The 25,303-nt window shown below is 47.7% G+C and overlaps 2 protein-coding genes and 1 non-coding gene across 10 annotated transcripts in view; 2 read left to right on the forward strand and 1 right to left on the reverse strand.

The window, feature by feature from the left end:
* The window catches only part of UBAP2 (ubiquitin associated protein 2), a 114,077-nt gene extending 100,591 nt beyond the window's left edge, over positions 1-13,486 (forward strand). For 7 of the 8 annotated variants that reach the window (XM_069575883.1, XM_069575882.1, XM_069575885.1 and 4 more), the window contains 12 exons: positions 2,098-2,281; positions 3,168-3,237; positions 7,517-7,712; positions 8,234-8,325; positions 8,573-8,620; positions 10,929-11,007; positions 11,227-11,432; positions 11,695-11,794; positions 11,878-11,985; positions 12,141-12,208; positions 12,291-12,482; positions 12,581-13,486. In XM_069575883.1, the coding sequence (XP_069431984.1) occupies positions 2,098-2,281; positions 3,168-3,237; positions 7,517-7,712; positions 8,234-8,325; positions 8,573-8,620; positions 10,929-11,007; positions 11,227-11,432; positions 11,695-11,794; positions 11,878-11,985; positions 12,141-12,208; positions 12,291-12,482; positions 12,581-12,676 (1,439 nt within the window). In that variant the 3' untranslated portion in view covers positions 12,677-13,486. Of the gene's footprint in view, positions 1-2,097; positions 2,282-3,167; positions 3,238-7,484; positions 7,713-8,233; positions 8,326-8,572; positions 8,621-10,928; positions 11,008-11,226; positions 11,433-11,694; positions 11,795-11,877; positions 11,986-12,140; positions 12,209-12,290; positions 12,483-12,580 lie in introns of those variants that run through there. The other variant, XM_069575888.1, reaches the window with a different exon arrangement.
* LOC138434932 (small nucleolar RNA SNORD121A) lies at positions 1,365-1,447 on the forward strand. The gene has a single exon (XR_011254988.1). It is a non-coding gene; the product is annotated as a small nucleolar RNA SNORD121A (small nucleolar RNA).
* Positions 13,487-14,722: 1,236 nt separating the features above from the next.
* UBE2R2 (ubiquitin conjugating enzyme E2 R2) overlaps positions 14,723-25,303 on the reverse strand; it is a 101,040-nt gene continuing 90,459 nt past the window's right edge. The window contains exons 4-5 of the mRNA XM_069575891.1: positions 20,863-20,997; positions 14,723-17,948 (exon numbers count right to left, since the gene is read on the reverse strand). Coding sequence (XP_069431992.1) covers positions 17,729-17,948; positions 20,863-20,997 — 355 coding nt within the window. The 3' untranslated portion in view covers positions 14,723-17,728. The remainder of the gene's footprint in view (positions 17,949-20,862; positions 20,998-25,303) is intronic.

Consider the following 25,303-nt stretch of genomic DNA (forward strand, 5'->3'; position numbering starts at 1 on the left):
AGTATGTGAGCTAACTATTCTTGTTGTGGCTGGTGGAAACCACAGACAGAAAAAGAGCATAGCTGATGTGGTGGGGAAAATGATTGGCCAATGGCTAATTCTGCAAAAGTAGTCCTTTTCCATCTTTCCTGATAGCTATCTCTGACTCATCATTGGCAACATTTCTTTCAGTTTAGAGTTGAGCTGAAGAGGCCCTGTGACCAGACTGTAGGTGATGGTATTACTAGAAATATATCTACAGGAAGAAGGGGGTCTTGCATCATTCTGCTGTCTTAAGACTGCATCCCAAGTGTGGTGTGTAGGTTGGATTTAAAATATGCTTTTCTCAGAGGCCCAGATTTCAGGAAGTTTCAGAGGGCTTTCACTTCAGTAATGTGAAAGATGTTTAAAGCAGAAATTGGCATGCTGGTTCAGGAGAGAGAGAAAATGTTGCTCACTGTAAATACTTGGGAGAAATGGAGGGAGAGCCCACCAAATCTAGTATAGCTCAGTGATCACTGGAGTTAATGTAGGTGAATTCCCATTAGTTGTTCCCTTTGTTCTTGGCTTCTTTATCAATGATTATGGTCATAATCTAAAATGAAACCGATTTTCATCGATCATTCAGTGAAGCAAATGGATATCTATTGGGTATGGAAGCCAGAAGGACCCTCTTTTTATTTAGAAATTTGGGGGAGTGTGGCTGTGGAATTTTGCCAGACCAGGAATGGGCCTCAGTTGGAATTGAAATGACACATTGATTTACCCAGAGTTGGATTTGCTGTTGAGGGACCGCCAGAGCAACAGATAACGGTACATCTACTAGATGTCACAGGAAGTGTGAATTACTTAATCTGTGGTGGAAAGTTTCTTTGGCCCAGGTGTGGGGTCGAGAACACACAGAGGTTTACTAACAGATTTTATTTGGAGATTTCAAGTGAGATAATGAGATGTGAGATGTCCATAAAACAGTGTGCATTTTAGGTAGGTTTTTATCTGCCATGTCCTCTTCTCCAACTCATACTCTCACTCTCTCTCTCACACACACACCCCCCCGCCCCCCCCGCCCCCCCCCCCCCCCATCACACTCAATTCACCACATACTTTTTATGAACCTGTCATTGATGTGATCCAACACCCAGGGAGGTGAGTTTTGGGCCAGGGACATCTGTGGTGTCTTTATCTGATTTCTGGAAGAACAGGTGCCATTTGGGAAGGCCTGCCAGTGACAAGCCTTGGGTGTGAGGACACTCTAAGAACTGAGCATGCCCAGTGTTGCCCTGTCACTGCCTGTGCTGGCTGTCAAGCTGTCCTCCCTTTCGGAGACTAGCTCATAACCCCTGGACTCTCAGGGCCTCCCGAAGCAAGGTGCTGCCCCCTCCTAACTGCAGAAGACAGTGATGCTTTATTTCCAAGCACATATCTGAGTTGTATGTGTGGAGGCACGAAAACTGAGTCTTTTCTGCAGCTGGGATTGATTGCATTCTTATTCTTCTGAAAGCCTAATGCGTGCATTTATGTGCTCTAACGTCTGTTCTGTTGAAGTGTGTGCAAAGAAAATGTTCACTTTTGGAAGTAGCTGTGGAGGGCAGGGGTGTCTTCCTCAGGTTTTAGGTGTATGTGATTCTCCATTGTATGTACCCTGGAGAGGACTCTCAGCCCCTTGCTCCCCTCTACTGGCAATGAACTTTCCCAAGGTCAGCCTGCTGCGATACTCATTTGATAGAAGCAGACCTAACCCCTGGGTGGGTCCCCTACCACGTGGTCACTGTCCCTTGTTGTGTTCATGTTGTGACCGTATTTGTCAGTCTCTGAGCCTCTTTCCATGTCTGGGTGCAGCTCAGGGTCAGGTTCCTTTAGTCGGGAGGATTTGACCTGCACATCGAGGCTGTGTGTGATGGTAAAGATGTATCTTCCTCCTCGCCTGGGGCCTGTGTTCCAACCATCCTTCCCACCATCACAGCAGACAGGGCAGGGCCTGCCTGCAGCCTACTCATGCATTGTCCCCTGGGGTGTCACTTTGTGTGTGTCACAACCCAGCCAGCCTGTCACAAAACATTGAGCATTTCTCCGATACTCACAGTTGATTCTAGAGCTAAACTGATCTGTTTCTTACAGCTACTTCATCCGTTCCAGCTCCAAAGACAACAGACCCTCCTTCTGCCCTCCCATCTGTGGCCTCCTTGCCCAGCACCACCTCCTGCGCTCCGCTTCTGCCCCCTGCATCCCAGCACACTGCCACTCTGCCCTCCCTCTCCCAGCCTGGGGACCTGTCCAGCAGTCCCCTCTCTCAGCTCAGCAGGTACGGGGACAACAGGGACCCAGAGTCCGAGGCACCAAGGCCAAGTCCTGGAGCTTCTGGATGGCTGTGTCCATGGACAGAGCCCACGTGCCCCTGCCTGTCATCCTGGCCGTTTGCGGTGATGCTGTGTGGCAGGGCTGGGGTCTCAGGCGCCGGGTGTGAAAGCCTTGCCAGCCTGTAATGCCTCTGCTGTCACACAGCCCTGGGTCTTTGGGGATGGGGTGGGGCCAAAGGGTCGCTTCTGCTCCTCTTTAGCCCTTAGGAGAGGGCCCCGTGCCTCGCCCCTGCCCCACATTCTGGGCCCCATCACTGTGATGTGGGGTGAAAGTGCTGGGGGATTTCTGAGCAGGTCTCTTGTGTGGCACTTGCTGTGGGTTCAAAGATGTGTGATCAACACAGGCATGGGAGGACCGGACTGGTGGGTCTTCACCTACCTTCTGAGCAGAATTCTCCTCTTGCCTCATGCAGCCTGGAGCAGAAGCCAGGCTTCTTGAATTCTGCATTTGATGGGCATTCAATCTCTGGTGTTCGGGGCCGACGTAGGAACTTTCTTCCCACACACACAGATTTAAGGAGGTCTCCAAGGCTGACTGTTCTTAGTACAATCCTGTTCTTACCATTTACAGTCTCAGAGCAGATGGTTAGAGCTGCCTGAAGCGGGCTCTGTAGGTTCCCAGGGAAGGATGTCCTGGATCCTCATGGCGAGTAAGCAAGCCTTTAGGTCATTTCTAACCACGGAACACCTGTCCGAGGTGATGTGGAATGAAGGGTGTCCAGCCAGGCCTTCCCATGGGGAGACAAGGCGAGCTCGTGGGTAGCCTGCCTGGCCAAGTGGCCCCTGGTATGGAGGGCCGTGGTGGACACGTGGCGCTGTCTTGTTTTCCAGCTCCCTCTCCAGCCACCAGAGCAGCCTCGCCTCCACGCACATGCCGCTCTCCGCCAGCACATCCCACACAGTAAGTGTTCCTGCTCCCTCACCCACTCCCTCCTTAGCCAGCTTGGGGCCTAGGCATGGGCAGGGTTGGGGGAGGCTGTTGTTGTGAATCTGAATATCCAGATACTCTAATCACTTGGCTGTGCTGTCTCATCTTGGTTCGTGGTTTGAACAGATAATTTCCTAGGCCCCACGGAGGACATGTGGTTCATGCCTCTGTGGTGAAATCGGCTCTCCAGACCTGATGCGATGGGCAGGGCTGTCAGGTGGTGGATTTGTTCCCCAGAATTCACTGTTCATTCTAGGAGACCTTTCTGCCTGGCAGGGTTGGTTTTATTTTATGGGGCTTCTTATGTTGGGGTCTTTGCAAGCTTTATTAGAGGAAAGTCGACTTGTTGCTAACTTCTGCTTGGCACCTGTTGCGTGTGTTCTCAGTCATGTCCGACTCTCCGTGACCCTGCGGACGGGCTGTGCTGAAAGTCCAGTTTTATCGAGAGCAGTGCTTCTGGGGAATACTCTGGTACTTTGTGAAGTCCATTGTAGGGAGAGTGTGTGAAGGGAAAGGAAGAGTCTGTGTGTCTTTGAGATGGACCGATGGTCCAGCCAGTGTTACCGCATCCAGTGTGTGTGGTCATGGGGCTTTCACTCCTGCCAGCCCAGGCCGTCTTCTCCAGCTCAGGGGCGGGGGCTTTGGGAAAGTCCTGTTGCAGAAACATGTGTGGAGGGGCAAGAACAGAAGTGCAGGCGGGGTCCGGCTGGGAGGTCCTGATGTGCTGAAGGGTGACCCTGGATCATGGCTACTGAAATCTTGGCATCTAAGCTTGGAGCTGGGAGCATGGTCTCGGCTCAGTCTAGACCATGGGATGAGGCAGCGTAGGGGGTGGAGACAGTTCCAAAAGCTGGAAGAGACTGGAACATGGAAGGAAAGGTGCCAGGAAAGAACCAAGTGCCTCCTCCCAGGAGACAGCAGGCTTCCACAAGGTGGTCTTCAAGCAGGGAGGGAAGTTTTGGGCCCACGTGAATGGGGGAGTTGGGAAATTGGCAAATTAGTTTCTTCTGAAGAAGAAGTCAAATCTTTTGCTATAGAATGAAGTGGTGGAAAAGGTTCAGTCCTGTCTTTCATCAGTATCTGGCCAACATTGTGGCATTCCTATTCTAGCTTAAGTAAAATTGGTTTATACATAATTCTTTGCTTGAAACACACAGATCACTGTCTTCCTAGCAGAGGTTGGTATGACTGTCTCTGTCCTTGGAGTAAGCTGCCTGCGCACCACCTATACCGTGTATTTGGCCAGTGGGTGCCCTGAGATGTCCCCTTTGTGAGCCCTGGAGCGCTGACTTCCCATCCTGGGCTCCCATCTCATGGTCCGCTGCACTGTCTTAGCAGGAACCGTGTCATTCGGTCCCAGTGGCCACAACCAGAACTCGCTGTGCAGTTGCTAAAGTGGTCACTGAGTCACAAGACTCAATAACAAAAGACATAAAAGACACACACTGAAAAGTTTTTGTCTTTTCTACTTGGTTTTGCCCCTTTTCCTATTATTTTCTTGATCTAGAGTTTGTTTTCTTAACCTATCAAATGCATACACAGTCATTTTCCTTTCTGCTCTTTGCCTTGTCCTGTAATGTAAATGGGAACGTTCTATACAGTTTCCTGTATCTTTTCCCCTCACTCAACAGTATATCTTTAGGTTTCTGTGTTGGATCAGAGTTCTTTGTTCTTTTTTCACAGCTCTGCTGCATTGCATTATGTAGTAGTCCTCCTCTGATGGAACTTGAGGGCCATTTTCAGTTTTGATATCCCAGAAATACTGCGGGTTTGGTTTTAGACCACTGCTATAAAGTGAATAATGTGGGAGAGTCGGTCACATAAATCTTTTGATTTTTTTTAGTGCATAGAAGTTTTGTTCACACTCTAGTCTATTACGTGTACAATAATGATATGTCTAAAAAATACAATATATTTATCTTTTTTCTTTTTGCCTCTAAAAAATACAACATATTTATCTTTTTTCTTTTTGCCTTGCTGCAATAACATTATGTCTAAAAAATACAACATATTTTTCTTTTTCCCTTGCTGATCCTGTGGCATGCAGGATCTTAATTCCCCAACCAGGGATCCAACCCATGACCCCTGCAGTGGAAGCATGGGGGTTTTCATTAGCAGACTGCCAAGGAAGTCCCCCAATATATATATCTTAGTTAATAAATACATTAGCTAAAAACGCTGGCCATCACCTGAGCCTTTGAGCAGGCGGTAATCTTTTTGCATTTGTAACATCACAGGTCATGATCATCATAACAAATATTATGAAAAGTTTTGAAATACTGTGAGAATTACCAAAATGTGACACAGAGACGAAAAGTAAGCCAGCGCTGTTGGAAAATTGGCACCAGTAGACTTGCTTGACCCCCCAGTTGCCTTGGACCTTCACTTTGTAGGAAACGCAGTACCTGCAAAGCACAAGAACATGAGATGTACCTGTGCAGACAGTGGTGTACAGCCTTCTGCACATGCTGTGTCTGCAGGATAGACTCCGAGGTGGCATTGCTGGGCATTTATCATACTACTCTGCATAGTGATTTCAACCCACTTACTTCTTACTGGCAAACAGTGAAGTGTCCTCTTTCCCCACTGCCTCCCAAAATGATGTTACCAAATATTTGTATTTTTCTAATATGTTAATAGAAAAATGACCTATCAGTATAGTGTTTAACTGAAAGAGCTTGAACCATCTATTTTATACATTGGTAAACCATTAAATTTCCTTTTGGCTGAGATGTTTACATTTTTATGTCCAGTCTTGGTATTTATTTCTATAGTTGGGAGACTAGTAAGTAGCCCTTTGTGATGGGAAGTGCAAATATTTTTCCTAGGATTGTTGTTGTTTTAGAAACAGTTTTGATTTTTAAATAGTCAGGTATATCATAATCTGTCAGAGCCAGATGTCTCCCACTTTGTAAAGGATCTCGTCTTTTCTCCTACCCCTCGTGTTCTGGGGAAGGTGTGGTCAGCTGTGCTCTCCTGGGCCCATCTGGAGAGCTGAGTGACAGCCCCATCACATGGACTAAGCGGGCCAGCAGCCTGTCTTCTTCACAGATTCGAGAGGTGGAAGGGCAGATTCAGGGACCCTTTCAGGGCCCACTCAAGGCAGGAGAGGCTCTCTGGATGACTCCTGAGTGCCTATGGATTCCCCCTACTCCCCACACTGCCAGTTTTTTTTTTTTTTTTTTAATCCTGTGGTTGAAAGGTTGGGTGGCCAGTGACATCACAGTGCAGTGGTCAGAGCTGTTTCTGACTCTGGCTGGTGTCCTTGGATGGAAGCTAGGCTCTGTGCAGGGGATCGTGAGGTGTGGGTAGTGGGCGCCTCAGCCCCACTCTGGGCCCTTCTCTCGCTGGTCTGTCTCTCCATCTCGGTAGAAGGGGCAGGAGTCCTGGGGAGCCCCGGGAGACCAGAATTTTCGGAGTCTGCCCTTGCTGAACCGGATCTGGTTGCTCCTGCCTAGGCGGGCAGGGCAGCCTGTGGGGCTGGGACCTGCACAGTCATCTGGGCCCTGGAAGACAGTGCACACTGTCCTTTCTCCTGGTCTTTCCCATTCTTCAGCTTCGCGTCAGTTTCCCAGCTTCTTTGTGGTGCACACGGTCAGTATTACAGAGCCGTTTCTTCTGTCTTCGGCCCTCACTTTGCCTAACCAGGTATATCTCGTCTAGCTTCCTCTCAACCCTCAAAACCCTCCCTGCCACCTTGGTACTTGGCGCTCAGGCTCTTCAAAGCTTTCGCTGGGCTTTGCCCTTCTTTCCTTGGTGGCTCTTCTCAGGAAGGCCTAGGGCAGGGCCATGCCCTTCCTGGTGTAAACTCTGAGGACCTAGAGAATATCCTCACATGCTGGAGCAAAGGCCACCTGTGGCTTCAAGTCAGAGTGCCCAGGAGGCCTTGCCTTGGGCTGGGCTGCCCTGGCCCCGGGCTCCATTCTCCTGATATTTTATGTCGTGGGTTTTCACCTCCTATTGAGATTCTCTGTGTTCATCTATAAACTAAGGTTTACTTGAGGTTTCTGCGCCTGTTTCAGTTACCAGAGCATGAGCAACTTGAGCGATTTTTAGGACGATTTTTGGTCATAAATCTCAGTTGTGGTGGTCTTGATACTCAGCTGACCAATTGTGTCCCCATGGCTTCAGTGAGGGGCCAAGGCGAGCACACAGGTCAGCCTGAGGCCATAGGCCCACAGCCCAGGCCAGTCCTCGTGCATTCTCTGCTCTGCCCCTAGATCCATGTGCCCTGGCTTTTCTGTTTTGCCAGCACGCCAGCGTGGACAGCGCCCCTTCCCTACAGCCCTCGGCCACCTTCTCAACGGCAGCAACTTCCGCCTCGAGCGCCGTGTCCTCAGGGCTCAGCTTGCCGAGCGGCATGAACACGGTCAACAGCCTGTGCCTGGGCAGTGCCCCCGGGAGTGCCCCCAGCAGCAGCGCCAGGGCTGCGCCTTTGATGACCTCAGGTGTGTCCCCGTGGCCTGGGAGGAGGCCCCGGTGGGCAGCCATGGGGGTTCACAGGCATTGAAAGTGCACAGCTGTGTCCGGCTCAGCCCCTGTGGGGTTCTTTTCTGTCCCACTGACCTCCTGAGGCCTGGTTCTTCCAGAGCTGGGATTGGGGTGGGGGCCAGATCCTGGCTGATGGTGAAATCAGTTTTGCCAGGGAGGATGCTCCCTGGACAGGATTTCCGGCAGCCTTTCTGCTTGGAGTGGTCCATTCTTTCCTGCCCTCACTCATCCCTGCAGCTGAGATGAGGGGGCAGCTCTCATGGGCTGCTCCTGGTCACTTTGTGTGACTGCCCATCAGCCAGACCTGGGCAGGCTGCGTGGGCCCAGCCGACAGTGGTTTGCCAGCAGCTCACCCCCTGCGGCCCAGCCTGTCCCTGTCCTGGGGCTACCCAGTCTGCTGCGTTCTGCTATGCCCCAGAAGCTGAGGAATTGTACTCGTGTGGGGGCCGCATTACTTCATTTGATTTTTGCCCTGTAGGCAAAGCGCCCCCTAACCTGCCTCAGGGGGTGCCTCCCCTGCTGCACAACCAGTACCTCGTGGGCCCCGGAGGACTGCTTCCTGCCTACCCGGTGAGCACTCCCGGCTTCCCTCAGCCCAGCTGGCCTTGGGGGGTCTTGAGTTGCCCCCGTTGCCCCTGAGGGCAGCTCTGCCCTCAGACCCTGGGCCTTTCTCTAGCTGGACTCAGTCAAGGTGGGGCATCTGCCCACAGCAGCTCGTCCCCATCTCCTTCCTGCATGTGTCCTCCACCTCCAGCCTTGTTTTTGGCCCCATATGGGGTGGCCTGTGGCCTCTTACAGCTTTTGTGTCCCCACGCAGATTTACGGCTATGACGAGCTCCAGATGCTGCAGTCACGGCTGCCAATGGTGAGTGGGGTTTGGGGGAGGCTGGGGGCTTCAGGCTCTGAGTCTCACGTACCCCACCTGCTGGCTGGCCCTCGGGACACGTCCCGCCTGAGGACTCCCTCAGCACCGCAGCTGGGAAAGCTGCTGTGATGGTGGTGCCTGGAGCAGCTATAGTCTGGGCACCTTGAAGTTCTTTGGGACCTGGGCCCCAGTAGGCAGTGCCTCTAGCAAATGTGGGTCCTTCTCTCCCCTTAAGCCTCCCCCCATTAAAAACAAAACAACCGACCAGGATATGGGGTTACTTGCCTGTCCCTAGGCTTTTTATAAAGTCCTGTCCTTCAGAGTGCCATCTAGTGTCTAGCTTCTGCAGTGGCCATCGGTGATGGCAGTGTCATTCTTTGGAGTGAGTGGCTGGAGCAAAGGGCCCTTCCAGGTTTAGCCTGCCATCTGTTTGTAAGATTGCTGGCCCTGGGTTCTCTCTGATTGCTGCAGCCTCACTCTGAGGTCAGTGTTGCCTGTCTGTCTCGGCCCTTGCTCCCAGGATGAGGCACTCTGGGATGTGGCCGCATGAACAGGATGCAGTGCAGGAGCGGGACATGAGGAGGCATGCGCCCTGTCTGGACAGCCTGCAGGCTCCTGTCCTGCCGCCCCCTTCTTGGTCTGCTGCTGAGCAGACTCCTGCTCATTCTCAGCGGTCTGGGCATCTGTCACGTTGTCAGGGAGTAATGCTATCTGGACACTGATGTCAGCTCTGTTGGGCACGGGCTTTCCTTTTCCCCAAGTGAAGGTGAGGTGTCCTTTGTCAGACTGAAGACTGGAGTGGAGTGCCCCCTGCCCCCCAACCCCGACACTCTGTGCAGGGTGAGGTGGCCTCCACAAGTAGTGTTGCCTGCTCTGGGCTGACCGCAGAGAGCTTAGAGAGCTGTGGGCACCGGGCCCAGTGGCTGAAGCTTGTTTCTCTTGGGAGACTCTTTCATCTGCTGGAGTATTTCCTGAGGCTTGGAGCTGGGCTGCTCTTCCCCAGTGTGCAAACCAGCAGCCACTGCAAACCCATGCTACTGCCTGAGGGCCTGTGGGGCTTTCTGCCCACATCCCCAGAGGGCCCAGAAAGGTATTGAGGACGTCCTGGCAGATTTCTATGGTGTAAAACAGAACTTGGGGTTTCTGGGGATGCCTTAAGCCCTAGGGCTTCGCAGGGAAATCAGGAAACGCGGCCCAGGTCCTCCTGACACTCAGGAAACCTCGCAGCCCCAGGGCCTCAGGGATGGAACGTGGGAGCTGGTTCTGAAAGACGAGTCTGTGTGGTGCTGGGTCAGGCCACTCAGAGTGGCTTGGTGGGATTCCAGGCCCGGGAGTCGTCCTGCTTCATACTCCGTTCATCTTTTTGTGCCTTAGAAGAAATCGCTTGTAAGCCTGCCTTTCGAGGTAGAGATTTCTCTTTCCCCTTGGTCGTTTCCTAGGCTCTGGTGTGTTTTTGCTCGTTTCCATCTTCGGGTTTTCTTCTGTGAAAGAGCACCGCCTCCTGGGTTTCCTGCAGGCCTGTCCCCACTTGAACCGTACCAGCTGTGCTTTCCTAGCACCCCCTCCTCTCAGCCATTTTATGTCACAGGTGGATGCTGCTGAGGGTCATGGGCCAAATGAATTCAGTGCCTTCTCCAGTGAGAGGGACTCTAATGGACAGCTAGGAAAGTTACCTGGACAAGTAGAAACCTGAGGGGGAGGAGGAGCCTCAAGGGTTTAACAGGTCAGGGCAGCAATTACAGGCAGGCACACGTCAGTCCTGAGCTAGGAGAGACCAGCCCTCTACCCTAACAGCCCGGACACTGCACAAGAGCTCGAAGTGTGTGCGCAGAGGTGAAACACAGTGAAGCCCTGTGGAGGAGGGGAGGCCCGCCCTGACCCTTAACACCCAGGGCTTTGCCAGTCCTCGACATTCTGCACCTGGGGCCTCTGAGCTGAGGGAAAGCCCTCCTGCTTTCCTCATAGGCAGCAGTGTCCCGGAAAAGCACCCACACCCTCCTCTGGATCCACTGGCTTTATTGCCAGGAAATCTCCAAGGAAATCCACAGCATCTTCAGCCCAGGATCATATTGTGTGATTGGGATCCAGTGGCTCTGCCGGGGAAGGCTGAGGGACTGGTCAGTGAGTCTGCGTGCTGTGTGGCTGCCACAACTCTAAAGGGCACCATTTGTTTTTATTTCCCGAGTGCTGCCCTCTGGTGGTCCAGTCAGGAACGTGGCCTTCCCTGGAGCACCCAGCTGCCTGCCGGGCCCTCAGTCCTAGGAATGGGTGAGGCCATTCCGCTGACCGAGCCTCTGGTCTCTCCTAGGATTACTATGGGATCCCTTTCGCTACACCCCCAGCCCTCGCCAGTCGAGATGGGAGCCTCACTAATAACCCGTATTCAGGTTAGTCGTCTTCAGGGGGTTAGGAGTAGGGGCTGCTCAAAGGGCTGGCCCGTGGCCCATCCCAGGAGCCTGGAAACAAATGGAAGGGCTGCAGAGACCTGCCAGCTTCCTGTTGTTGAGCCAGCAGCCAGCCCTGTTCCTATTTGCAGGGGCCTGTCTGACTTTTTCCTCCTGCTGGGATGAGGGGTGGGGACTGCATCAGTGCCCCTGTTCCCCTAGGTGATGTCACCAAGTTTGGCCGAGGTGACTCTGCGTCCCCTGCACCCCCCACCACCCTGGCTCAGCCACAGCAGAGCCAGTCCCAGGCCCACCACACAGCTCAGCAGCCCTTTCTGAGTCCCGCCCTGCCGCCTGGCTACAGCTACACTGGCCTCCCCTACTACACAGGCGTGCCCAGTGCCTTCCAGTATGGGCCCACCATGTTTGTGAGTATCGGTGGGGGTGTTCCTCCAGCTCCAGGGAGCAGAAGCAGGGAGGGGGGACAGGTCCCCACTTGGGCTCACCTGGCCTTGAAGAATGGGTCAAGGCTGGGGTTCCTGTTTCATCTACTTGGAGACCTAGCGGGTGTGGCACTAGTAATGACACGTTCCTGGTGGTTGTGCCACCTGCTGCCCGAGGCTGAGCTGGGCGACCTTCTCCCCTCACTCTGTTCTCCACTAATGCCTCTGCTGCTTTTCCCTCACCCAGGTCCCTCCGGCTTCAGCTAAGCAGCATGGTGTGAGCCTCAGCACCCCCAGCACCCCTTTCCAGCAGGCCAGCGGTTACGGCCAGCACAGCTACGGCACAGGTGAGGGGCGCTCCCAGCCCAGAGAGGCACGGGCAGGACTGGCTCACCGAGCTCACACACGCCTCTTGTCCCTGCCACGCTAGGTTATGACGACCTGACCCCCGGCACTGCAGCCGGAGACTACAGCAAGGGTGGCTATGGTGGATCATCACAGACACAGAACAAGGCTACAGGCTCTGGGCCTGGCAAAGGTAGCATCACTCCCTTCCATCCGGGACTGAGGCCCAAAGCAGTTGTCTCCCACCCTGACTCCTCAGGCGAGGCCACCCCAGAGGGCCTCTGGAGGTGGGGGAGACTGGAGCTGGGCCCTGCTGCCATGGGAACCACCCACCGCTTTTCCTTCCAGGAGTGTCGGCGACTTCGAGCACCTCTGGCCTTCCTGATATGACTGGGTCTGTCTACAACAAGACTCAGGTGAGCGGGGCCTGGCGCTGGAGGGCCAGGCTCGGGCAGGTGCCGCCTGGCCGGCCCTCACTGTTGTCTCTCTGCCCTGCAGACATTTGACAAGCAGGGATTTCATGCAGGGACTCCACCCCCATTCAGCTTGCCCTCAGCCTTGGGCTCTACCGGGCCCCTGGCCCCTGGAGCAGCGCCCGGGTACGCGCCCCCGCCGTTCCTGCACATCCTGCCCGCACACCAGCAGCCTCCCTCGCAGCTGCTGCACCACCACCTCCCGCAGGATGCTCAGGTGAGCTGTCGGAGGCAGCGGCTACCTGGCCCTGCGCACCCAGGTGGGGGTGATGGTGGTCCGCTGCAGCCTTGACCACCTTCTCTCCTCCTCCTCAGAGCGGCTCCGGTCAGCGCAACCAGCCTAGCTCACTGCAGCCCAAGTCACAAGCCTCCAAACCTGCCTACGGCAACTCTCCATACTGGACAAACTGAACCCTGAAGTGGGGCGGGCTTCCCCTGGGCAGGAGAAAACACATGGAGCCCATTTCTCTGGGAGCCCGGTGCCCTTTCCTAGAATTCCTGAGACATGTAACTGTGTCAGCCGAGTCTCTCTGGGGGAGCCTGCCTCCCAGACTTGCTATTGTATGTAATGTATTTATGTACGTATTTGTAAATGTGATACAAGTCTTAGGGGAGTGGGGAGCAGCTGCTACTCTCCCCACTGAAGCCCCTTCTTGCTGTAGCAAAAGCAGCGCCCCCTCCCCTCTGCCTCAGGCCTTCTCCATAGCCCCCTGCACGGGCAGTGTCTGGAGGGGCTGGCTTAGGGCAGTTCGGGTACTAGGGTCAGGCACCAATGAAGAATCACGATTTATCTCGCTCCCTTGTAAACCATTATTTGAGTTTTTGTCCCTGTGTAATTACTTTCTCCCTCACTTTTTGAGAAACTGGTCCTTTTGTCATTTGTCATGTTCCCCTCCCTCCAAATCTTGATCTGGGAATAGCAGAGATATACCCCCCACCCAACATGAAAGTGGCACCTATTTGTCTCCATAGAGAGCAGGGGCGTCTGGTCTTGTCCCCAGATTTGCCTTCCTCTGGCTGACCATTCTTAATTCTGAATTTGCGCTCAGATATTCAGCCAGTCAGCTCCCCCCTTTAAAAAAAAATCAGATATGCTTTCATTTTGGTGAGAGCACATCTTCAGCAAAGGCTCCTCTATTCCAGTTGTCCTGAACCAGGAGGGTGACTATTCTGGAGGTTTTCTCTTTTGCCCAAACTCCACCGAATAAAGTTCTGAGAGCATGCTTGGTCTCTTGTATGGTGTGACTGAAGGAAGGGGTCAGGGCAGAGGCGTCTTTATTACAGTGCCAGGTACCCTGGACTTCACAGGGTTGAAGCAGAACTCACGTCTTCTGGTAATAGGTCATCAGGGCTTCAGTGGGTATTTGGGTATTCTTTGCTTTGCTGGGCCCTTTTCTTGCTCCAGTCAGCATTCAGGGAGATGGCAAAGGTAAAGGATACAGCTGACAAGGTAGCTAACCTAGCAGACATTGGTAGCTAACCTCGCTGACATAGCAGACATTGCCCGTTACCTTTGCTTTTCTTGCAACTCTGTAACAGACCTAGGGGACGAGCAGGGTAATTTCTTTTCCAACCAAAGGTAAGAGCTGAGAACACAGTTCTAGGCCTGTGAGAGAGTTTTAAGTTTGAACAGTTAAAACTCTGTCCTTTGCTTTTCATCAGCCAAATGCCATCTTGACTGATAACTGTAACAAGTGAGTCAAGGTGCTGTGAAGTAGGTAAGTGGGTCCTGAGCTAAATTGCTCTAGAAGGTCCCAAGGAACTATTCACCTGAGGCCAGGATTCTGACTTCCCTTAAGCTCCTCCTTCTTGATTTCAGGCCACCAGTGCAGAAGGAACTGGGGCCATAAAACATCCATGTCTCTTGCCAGGAGGCAAATCTCCATGCTTGTCGAGGCACAGGTGTAATGCAACCTGGCAGCTAGTTCAGGGCCCTGAGGTGCTGCCCAGAGCATTAGATTATAGCATCTCGTTTCAGGTCAGCATGCTGGACGGAACCAGCCCGGGGCACAGTCCTCATTTTCGCTGCTTTTGACCTCTAAAATTAAGAGGTCAGATATGTTGAGCACTGCTGGCTGGCTTAAAAAAAGGTTAAGTGTCCACAATTGAAACTTATCACTATCACGGCACCTACTGCCTCCTAATCACTATCACGGCACCTACTGCCTCCTAATCACTGATTAACAGCAGGAAGTTAAGACAAGAAAAACAAAAACCTTGCCTAAGGAGGGCAGTGGAGCACCTGTCCATCAGTCCACCGACCTACTTGTACCAGCAGATTGTGCCCTATTTCAGAATTAAGGTTAACAAATGGCTTTGTCTTTCTTTAGTAACCTTTCTTAAACTAGTAAGGATTTGTTTTTTAAAAAATTTTCAGCTGAGTCCTGTATATAAACTGGGAACATAGGAAGTATTAAGACCACCTTTTAACACACAAAAAAGAAAAGGGTCATTCCATGGGGAAGTAGCAATACAGGTATATTTTATTTCACATTTTATTAGTAGACAGATGGGCAGAAAAAGACAAAAATAAATCACTAAAGGGGAAGTTGAACACAAAATGCATCAGATAATCTTTTCTCATAAGTTAAACTGAAGAAAAACATCTACAATTTCAGCTAAGAAAACTATTAAAGTCAGGTGTGTCCTGCTGGTTTCAGAAGAGTTGAAAATTGCATCTGAATCTTTGTAAATGTAAACCTTTTTTTTAAAATCAGGATGGGGGTGGGGTGGGGTGGAGGATTAATTTTCAGTGGAGAACTACACATTTTCCCCTTCAATCACTTACTATGTATTTTCCAAACATAAGGAAACCAGCAAATAAAGAAGCAAGTAATTACCAGGAAAGAAGAAGGGACTACAAAAAAATTTGGCTAACAGAAAAGAACTCTGGAATGATGTGAAAGTGGGGAAGACTGTGAGAAGCAACGACAAAATCACGATGATACACTTTGTCCACCCGGCCTCAAACACAGACCTGAAGAGCATCCAGAGGCCTCCGCTACAGTCTGAAGGAACCTCAAACTGCAGGGTGGTTTCTGAATTCATGTTATACCAAACAGCACAACTGTACTCCCAAGGTTGTGGCCTGAGCCTAAGATCTCCACTCCCAAAAGCAAGCACGTGCTCAAAGTCTCCTGTGTCGTGTTACAGAGCTCTGGAACCAGCACCTGGGTTTACAAGTCAGAGCTATCCGAACGTCCACCTTCTAGCAATTCTAGCAAATCAACACACACCCCAGTCTTTTCTAGAATTGATTGTACTCTCATCAGAGGCAAACCTAACCCTCAAAAGTAAAACCCCAAAGGGCTGAGAGGTACAACCTCCACCTGGCTCTCTGGCTCCCTGAGTCAATGTGCAACAGAGGCCACGGGGCCTAATGGGACAGCACCTCCCACAATGCCAAAGTGTCTGGCCTGCACTGGGAGAGAAATGCTTCAGCAGGAAGGGGAAGGCTTAGTTTTAGGGTTCCAAGAGTAAGACCAAGCTACTGGCTGTAAACGTGTGTGTGTGGGGTGTGTGTGTGTGTGTGTGTGTCTAGTAGTGGAGGGTGGGAGTACATGTGGGGCGTAAAAAGCTACTTTCAACATCACTGTTTCATCACAGGAGAGCTGCTTTGTTTTCTGAATCTGACCACAGTTGTTGATTCAGAGGTGCAGGTAGCCCCATGGAGTTTGGACAGATTCTGGGACCAGGCTCAACATTGTCCCATATGAACCTTAGCACGTTTAACATTCCCGATTTAATACTAGACCAAACCTAAGATTCCAAAGAGGGCTGCTGGGAATTAGTCAGCAAATGTTTGGAGAGTCTGAAGAGCGAATGAAAACCCTGAGATCAGAAAGGAAGGAGGAACTAAGGACCTAAGCATCACTTACTCTGTCCTAGGATCCATCCTACCCCTGTCCCTCATCAACCCTTTTGTTCTTTCTGAGCTGTAGGATCTGAAGAAAAAGAGTTGATGCTAGCGCACAGGGATCTGAAGTAAGTTTATAGCGGTATTTTTCCCACTGATAAGAACACTGCCCTCTTATGCACTGGCCCACCCCCACAAGAAACAAAAATCATCGCCACATACAGAAGTCCCTGGTTGGTGAAGGCTGATGGAACTTGATATTGATTGAAGTAACACACGATCGGCACAAGGGGAATCAAAGCTGCAGCAACTGTGCGGCAGGAAGATCGAGCGTTGCCTGGACACTGCCTGCAGCCAACTCCCCTGGCCCTGCCAGAAGAGACAAAGCAGCTCAGGGGAAAGCTCCATGCACAGCTGCTGCTTGCACTCCGCAGCCCGAGTACATCAAAAGGAGACAAAAGTCGGGGTCACATCCAGTGAGGAAAGCAGGAACCAGTCACTCAGGTCTCACATATATCCACAGTTACCACTATCAGTACAAGCAGCTCAATGAAAACCAAAATCTTAAACACATGCACCTAGTATTAATACTGAGTAATTAAAACCTCGCTACTTAAAAAAAAAAAATGCTCGTGAGAGTGTATCTTTCAGGGAAAGGCCATGTTACATATATGAAACAGATGTTTTCTCTCCCAACAGTGGTCACCAGCAGTTTGACTTTCCCCCAGCAGCATCAACCAAAACTGGCATAGTGATTTAAAATCTTTGTTCCCATCACTAAGTCTCCACACACTCACGCTAATCCCCTCACTCCCCACTCCCTGGGGGGCAAAAATAACTCTGCCTTCAAAATAAATAGCAATCAGTTCTATGTAAAGTATGAATATTTATTTCAGGCTTTAGATCCCAATTTCAAAAAACAAAATCTGATTCCTCTCTTCTGTGTGAGGATGATTTCCTGGAGGCTGAACAGTTCTGTGCCCTTAGGAACATGTCTCAGGTTCAGAACAAAGTCCCTGCGCCCACTGTACCCCAGCCTTAAGAAACAAAACTCACCATCATGGGGCTGAACAAATGCACACACACGTAAATGAGCAGCTAAACCTTGGCAAATCTGCTTAAAAAAAAAAAAAGTTTGTTTTCTGGGGGTTTTGTGGTTGTTTTCTTTTGCTACCCAGCATATGCAGCACTTGTGAACTCCCAATGGGTTCCCAGCTTTAAACACATTAAATGTCTTGGTGAAAGACTAGTTCTTCAAGAATCTAAAAACAGACCAAACGTGTTTTGCTGTGAACGCTTTGTAGAGACGAAGTGAGGCAAGAGTTTGGATTTAAAGAAAGGAAAAGAAAAAAAAAAAAGAATCAATACAGTGATGGAAGGGTAAAGAATGCAAGAATTCAGACATTCTGTGGAGGATTACTTTCTCTCCATTAAGAGGTCCATAAAAAGGAGCAAACTGAGATCCATAAGGGGAGTCAGCAGGAGCCGTGTTTGTTTTCCCCACCCCCGTAATAGCTTTTTGCCGAGGGGCCACTGCTAGGTCCCCACTTGCTCCCCTCCCTTTGGCCTGAGACGGCAGGGCAGTACAGGGGCCTTGAAGGAGCACGTCACGACTCCTCATTTCCAGAATCATCATCATCGTAACAGTCGGCATCTTCCTCCTCCTCATCTTCATCATCAATGTCATCGTCGTACAAGTCGTCATAAAGCAAATCTGAGCTGTTGTCATTGGAAGGCACTTTAGTTTTGATGCAGTATTCCGCCAGGGTCGTAGGGACCTTCACTCCATCCTTTTCTGCTTCGGCTTTAGTGGCTGACACCTGTTTCCTGAAGAGAGGATAATTTATGTAAGTCTCTGGAACATGGATTTATAATTGGCCAAAATAATCCAAAAATCTTTGTGACTTGGGTTTTTGAACTTTAGAACCTATCTACTTAAAAGCATCTTCGACAAATACCCTCTACTACACCAAAAGTTCTAGCCCATCAGGTACCCGTCTGAAGGACACTTAATAATGACCCTTCTGAAGGGTGTTTGAAGCCATGGATCTCAAATACTGGTTAACTGGAGATCATCTCACATTTTTTTTTCCAGTTGGTCTCAAACTAAACCTAGAATACAGGCCCCAACAACTCAATAATCCTCCTACTCAGAGTAAAATCCAAATATCTCATGTTAAATTCAGAGTCTTGCATGATCCACCTGCCTACCACTTCACTGCTTTCTCCAATTTCAAAACATTCAGACCCCTCTGGGGTATTTTTTAGTACCTTCAAACACACCTAGTTTTTCTGTGTGGATCAGCTGTCCTGCCCTACACATATGAACTTACGAACATATGTCACCTGAGAGGAGGCTTGTTCTGACAGAAAAGAAGCCATCTTGTCATTCCTTCATATTACCCTGTGTCCTCACTTGTTCACTTTTCTGTCATTCTCACCCCTGAATGTGAGCAAAGACCTTGTCTGTCTTAGTTAATTCTGTTCCCCTGCTGCTTAGAGTACAGTCTGCCATACACAGCTGTGTGACAAATACTGATTGTATGAATGCATGAAGGTTGTTTTCTTCAACAAGAATGAAAATTTGATCTCTCAAGGGGTTAGAGAAACTGAACTTAAAACATCAAACCACTATTCTCCCCGTCTTCCTTTTAATTAGACTCCTCTTGGTTGATCTTGCTGCCTTGCATGCTGGTGTTGAGACTTTCAGGCTTGAATCGCTCTTCTCACAATCTTCTCCTGGGACCACATTATCCATTCCCATGGTTCTAACCCTTCATACTGACAGCACTCAAATCATCAGGGTCCAGCCTAGACTTCTCTTCGGAGCGCTATACCCTTCTCCGTCCTGATGGAATCCTAACGCAGCAAGTCTTCACCTGTCTGGTCTGTTGCCATCCTCCTCCGTGGTCAGTTTCTCCCATCTTTCTTCTCGCAGCTCCTTACTTCAAAGTCCTAAATATTTTCAAATCTGTTTTCTCATCCTTGTTTGTCACTTCATCAGTTTCGTCTTCATCTCAGCCTCCTCAGATCTCAGCTGGTCTCCTGGTCAATCACTTTCCTTTGGAACTCAAATAGGATTATCCTTTCACACACAGTCTTTAAGTGACACTCTATCACCTCCTTCTGACTTCACTGTCTTTTAAGACCTGATGCCTTTCTTAATTTCCCATCAATTCTCAAATTAGAATTTATGATTCTCTTGACATGTCATGCTGTCATACACCTGTGTTTTAGTAAACATGTTTCTCCCTCTCTCTGAAAAATTCTTGGTTAAGATGTATTCTCTCTCCTAGGAACATATTATATATTCCTTCCACTGTATCTTGTTTATGGTTCTGTAGTTGCACTTATCCTATTACACAGTCATTTGTTTACAAACAGAAGTATGAATTCCATTAAGGAAAAAGATTGTGCCTGACATCCAACCTTCCCATGAACATTAGACTTCCGTCTGACAATTTTATGAAGAATTCCCATTTTCAAATCCTCAGTCCACTTCCACACTCAACTTCTTACTACTTACACTAGTTATCTTCAATCTTTGGTATAAACCAGTCACCAAAGTGGCTGGTAAAAACAAAATACAGATGCCCAGATTCTATCCTTGTAATTTCATTAAATGACTGTGAATTAGAGAGAGGGTCTGAAGGTGATTTACAGATAACTTATTCAGCTGTCAGATGACATGCATTAAAAAAAAAAAATCACATAATATTGTGCCAACTAGATTTACAGAGAGGGACTTTTAAAATAAATTCTAGTGCTTACTAAAATTCCTATACACAGAATGGGCTGGGATTGTCCCTGGGGCTCTACCAATCCTTAAGCACTGTTAGGAAAACCTTTTATTCTATGCAGGATATAACTAGAAATGAATGGCTGAGCCTAATACCATCTACCTTTATTTTCCTTCTCCAGACAGGAAAATTAAAGACCCTCAAAAGTTAACTGATAGGGGCTTCCCTGGTGGTCTAGCAGCGAAGACTTCACACTTTCAGTGCAGGGGATGTGGGTTTGATCCCTGGTTTGGGAACTAAGATCCCACAGGCTGCAACTAAAGATCCCGCATGCCATAACTAAGACCCGGGGTAGTTAAATAAATAAATAAATAAATAAAGTTAACTTATAAAAGGTCATATGAGGCATGGCATGATTCTTACTCCGTTCTGTTAAACCATGTACTACAGCTGCTGATAACAATTGTAGGGTAAGGGAGTTAGAGAAGGTGAGGATGATTCTTAGAAGAAGTTGCTGTGGTTAAAAACATCAATAATTTATAGGATTTCATTAATAAAAATTTGAAAACAAAAATATCTGGAATAGACATCTGGAATACCTTGGGTGTTTGCTACACTTAAAGGACATGTTGAAAGCCTAGAACAGTGTCCCTAAACTGATCAGAAGGAAGAGTTTGCAAACTTGACTAGCCAGAACATGGACGTTCTCACATGTACACCCATGGTGGATTCAAGTCAATGTATGGCAAAACCAATACAATATTGTAAAGTTTAAAAAAAAAAAAAAAAGAAGAAGAACATGGAAGTTCTGGAAATCAGATCTGCTGCTCTCTCAAAAGCCAGTATCATTAGGCTCAGGCACAAATCTCTTCCCAAACGATAAATCTAATTGGCAAACACAGAGTCAACCTTTAAGTTCAACTTAAGCCCTTGGTTCTAGGATATACTTTGATTTTGTATGAAGACTTAAAGCAAACAGAAGACAAAACAAAATACCTTACCTAATGATTTCAGCATATTCTTTGTCTTTTCCTTTACTGTCCCTCCATTTCCTGAACATAACCGAAGCATCCACATTGGCTGGGGAGAAGGTGTTGGGCTCATTAAGCAATGAGATTACACTTAACAGGATAGTCCTAGAAACAAGAAAAAAAGGGTCAGCTATGAATATTTACATTCACAGTATTCACAAGTTTTTGTTTTAAATTTAAGACTATAATATTTGAGGCTTTAGGGGAGTATCAAAATTTTGTTTCCAGTACTGGTTAGACTAGGAATAAGTTGCTATCTGGGAGACAACGCACAGGGAATCTGAGTTTAGCATGAAGGTTGGTTTGCAGGCCAAAATATGAATTCTGTAGAAGGTACTGTCTTAACTGGCAACATGTTCCAATCTACAAAAATCGGACGTCTGGAAGCTTTTCAAATAACATTTTAAAAATGAAAAGTTTTCTTTTTTAAGGTTAAAAATTTTTTATTGCAATGTCTTATTTTTTAAATGCCATACAGTTTTTATATGGGTGTGTGTGTGTATATATATATATATATACACACACACACACATACATACACTTTTTAATTTTTACAATGATGTGCTGGTTTCTGCCATACAACAACACAAATCAGCCATAATTATACCTACATTCCTTCCCTCCCTAGCTCCCTCTCCTCCCACCATTTCCCCTTCTAGGTCATCACAGAGGGCCACACTGGGCTTCTTGTGCTACACAGCAACTTCTCACCAGCTATCCATCTTATGCCTGATAGTGTGTATATGTTGATGCTAATTTCTCCATTAGTCTCACTCTTTCCCTCCCCTACTGTGTCTACAAGTCCATTCTCTGAGTCTCCATTCCTTCCCTGCAAATAGGTTCATCATTGTTTTTCTAGATTCCATGTGTCAATGCTGTATTTGTTCTTTTTCTTTCTGACTTACTGCACTCTGTATCACAGACTCTAGGTTATACCTCACTAGAACTGACTCAAATTCATTCTGTTATGGCTGAATACTATTCCTCTGTGTATCTGTACCACAGCTTCATTATCCATTCACCTGCCGATGGACGTCTGTTGCTTCTGTGTCCTGGCTACTGTGAACAGAGCTGCTATGAACATTCGGGTACATGTGTCTTTTTCAGTCACGGTTTTCCCGGAGTAGGGGGTAGTATATACCCAACAGGGGGGTTGCTGGGTCATATGGTAGATCTATTCCTAGTTTTTTAAGGAATCTCCAAACTGTTCTCCATAATGGCTGTATCATTTTACATTCCCACCAACAGTATAGGAGGTTCCCTTTTCTCTACATTCTCTCCAGCATTTATTGTTTGTAAATTTTTGGATGGTGGCCATTCTGACTGGTATGAGGTGAGACCTCATTGTAGTTTTTATTTGCATTTCTCTAATAATTAGTGATGCTGAACATCTTTTCATGTGTTTATTGGCCATCTATATATCTTCTTTGGAGAAATGTTTAGGTCTGCCCATTTTTTGATTGGGCTGTTTGTTTTCCTAATGTTGAGCTGTATGAGCTGCTTATATATTCTGGAGATTAATCCTTTGTTAGTTATTTCATTTGCAATATTTTCTCCCATTCTGAAAGTTGCCTTTTAATCTTGTTTACTGTTTCCTTTGCTGTGCAAGAGCTTTTAAGTTTAATCAGGCCCCATTTGTTTATTTTTGTTTTTATTTCCATTACTCTAGTTAAGAGCAAAAGGAAAAAGCAGAAGCAAAAAATACTTAGCTTGAAGGTAATCTTTTCATGGCAAAGGGTAAAAATGATGCTAGACTCCATATATCTAATTGGTATCATGGCTGCTTAGAAGATCTGAAAACCAGTATTACATACAAATGTATTTCTTTCCCATACTTCTAAGGAAAGCAAGTAAGAGTTAAGCAGGAGAATGGAGAAAAAGCAACAGTCTTAACATGGAAGAACTAATTTCTTAATAATAGAAATCTTATTCAAGAATACTTACTAAGCACTTACTATTGTACCAGAGGCACTAAGTGAGATGCTGAATGTACAACTGTGAGAGAGTTAGATGCCATCCCTGGATCTCTTAGGGCTCAGAAATTCTGTGAAAATTTTTCATCCACAGATAAAACTAGATACCTTAATTACAGGGAATGAAGTTTCTGTTAGATGAAATAAACTCAGTAAGATCCAAAAATGTCTGAAATAGTTCTCATGCTTTTTTCTTCCCTAAAAGCTATGTGTGTGAAGTTAAGAAACGTGGGACGAAAGATTAAATTTCTCTACCTTTTCTCATTGGTGCGAGGTTACAGATTGTGTTGTTGCAAAATAGCCTTTTGCTCCTGACTCCAAGCAAAAAATAAAGGGAGGGAACCGGGCAATTAGATGTTTGATTTGATGAAACCTTCTCCTTGAAAGGGTAAAGAGTTTCTGTTACGTGATTATACAAGATTACCACAAAGGCACTTTCAAAGAAAACTTTCCCATCTAGTTAAAATCCATTTATCACATATATGCAGCCCCCCTTTCTATTAGGTTAACTCCTTGTTGTAACTCCCAAACCCATCCTGGATTTCTTCAGTAGTTACAGTAAGAAGACTCAAAGAAACTCATCATTGCCAAAAATGGGACTGACAATATCCTAGAAGCAAAAGAAAAATATGGGTAGAAAATTCTGTAAGGATTGTTTCAGAAGAAAACATACAAAATCTGTTTGAAAAATAAGCAGAATAAAGACAAACTCTGGTATAGATTAATGGTCCTGATCAGTACTGTATCTTCACAACTTTCTGTGATGGAAACATATAATCAGTGTTATCCGATATAACAGTGCCTACTGGACAACAAAGGTCCAGATAAATTAACAGAATTAGGAGACTTTTCCCAGGAGTGTTCATCAAGTAGATTTTTCATATGTTGCAATGTAAATACCATATTGAAACACCAAATTGGAATGTACAATTTAAAAAAAGGGTAAATCATCCATCTCTATGAAAAGAAAATCACTTCCAGTACCATAGACTCCCTAAATTGAAATCCATAATGCTTTCAGAAGCATCAGGCACTAACTATAGTAGACTGTGATAATATTTAATAACAGTTATTAATCCAGCATGTTTTCACTTCCTCCCTTTGTCTAGAGAGCAGAAATCATTTTTTTGGGGGGTACATGGAATCCATGCCATTGGTTCAGATGGGGTTAACCTTCTTCATCTAGTACAGCTTCAAACAACAATGCCACACCTTCATGAAAACAACCCACCCACAGCAGTAGACATACAACCAAGTGCTAGCAAAGGATTCAACACTAATGAAGAATCCTGAAGCAATTCCATTTGCAATATCCTATTCAAAGCTTCCCAACCAGTATGTTGTGACTGGGTTACAGAAAAGTTGTTTGTGATTCCCCTTACGCAGATGGGTGGGGAGGACCTGGGACAACCTGAGCCTCTGGAATGGTAACTTCTGGCCAAAGGAACATTTTCAGTTTAATACACTGTTATCTACAAATAATATAATTTCATTTTTCCTATGTACTGTGACTCAAAAAGGTTGGCAAGTATATTATACACACAGTTTAAGCTGTCCAGCACTTGTGCCACTAGCTCCCTTCCCTTTCAGTGGGTTGTAGAGAAGACCAGACAGGAGAACACCCTAGCCTACTCCTGAGAGACCCTTGTATGTGACAGTGTGTCCTCTGGAGTGGATCCATAAATCTGGTCCCATGGCAAATTAAACACTTTTCTGTCCTTTGGAGGAAAGCAAATCCTTAACAAAGGCCACTTTCCTATCCAAGAGCCTGCAGTAGATATGGCAGGTAGTTCTGAGGGTGGTTCCTCAGAGAAAGCACTTGTGAATCCTACTGCAACGTCTAAGAGAACCCCCACCCACCCACGGAAAGCTCTCATTTGGTTCTTGAGAGAGTATGAATTAAGGCACATTTTGTTTCTTCCACTGAGAAGAGGAGGCATGGTGCTGTGGGCCCCTAATCACAAACACGTGGCAGCATCAGGGGTCCCAACCCTCCCAACTTCATTTTTTGTTGACTAATGCCTACTTCTCCAAAACTTCCCAATTCTCTAAGGAACTCCCGTCCTCTAAACTTAATCCTGGACATCTGAGGACAGGGCTGTGGATCTCTTCTTCCAGAAAGTATGCCGGCTTCCTCTAAGAGGAGGAGACTACTGAGCTCTTAGTGGAAACTAGTTGGCTGATGCTCTGGATCCCTGCAAGTGTAGCACAGTGCATTTTCCCTGCTTTCCCCTTTAGCCAACTCTCACTACTCAACAGGTCTTGTGATATAAATCGACTTAGGCTTGCAAAGGTAACTGGAATTCCTTCCTCTTCCTCAGGTTACAAAAGCTTGCACAACTTTATCTTCTGAGTATGTTCACTGAGGTGCTAAATCAAAGACTAGTGCACGTGGTCATGAAGAAGTCCAAACACATGTGAACATGGAAACACTTTCA

This window comes from Ovis canadensis, chromosome 2 (assembly GCF_042477335.2).
Source record: "Ovis canadensis isolate MfBH-ARS-UI-01 breed Bighorn chromosome 2, ARS-UI_OviCan_v2, whole genome shotgun sequence".
Classification (NCBI taxonomy): Eukaryota; Metazoa; Chordata; class Mammalia; order Artiodactyla; family Bovidae; genus Ovis; species Ovis canadensis.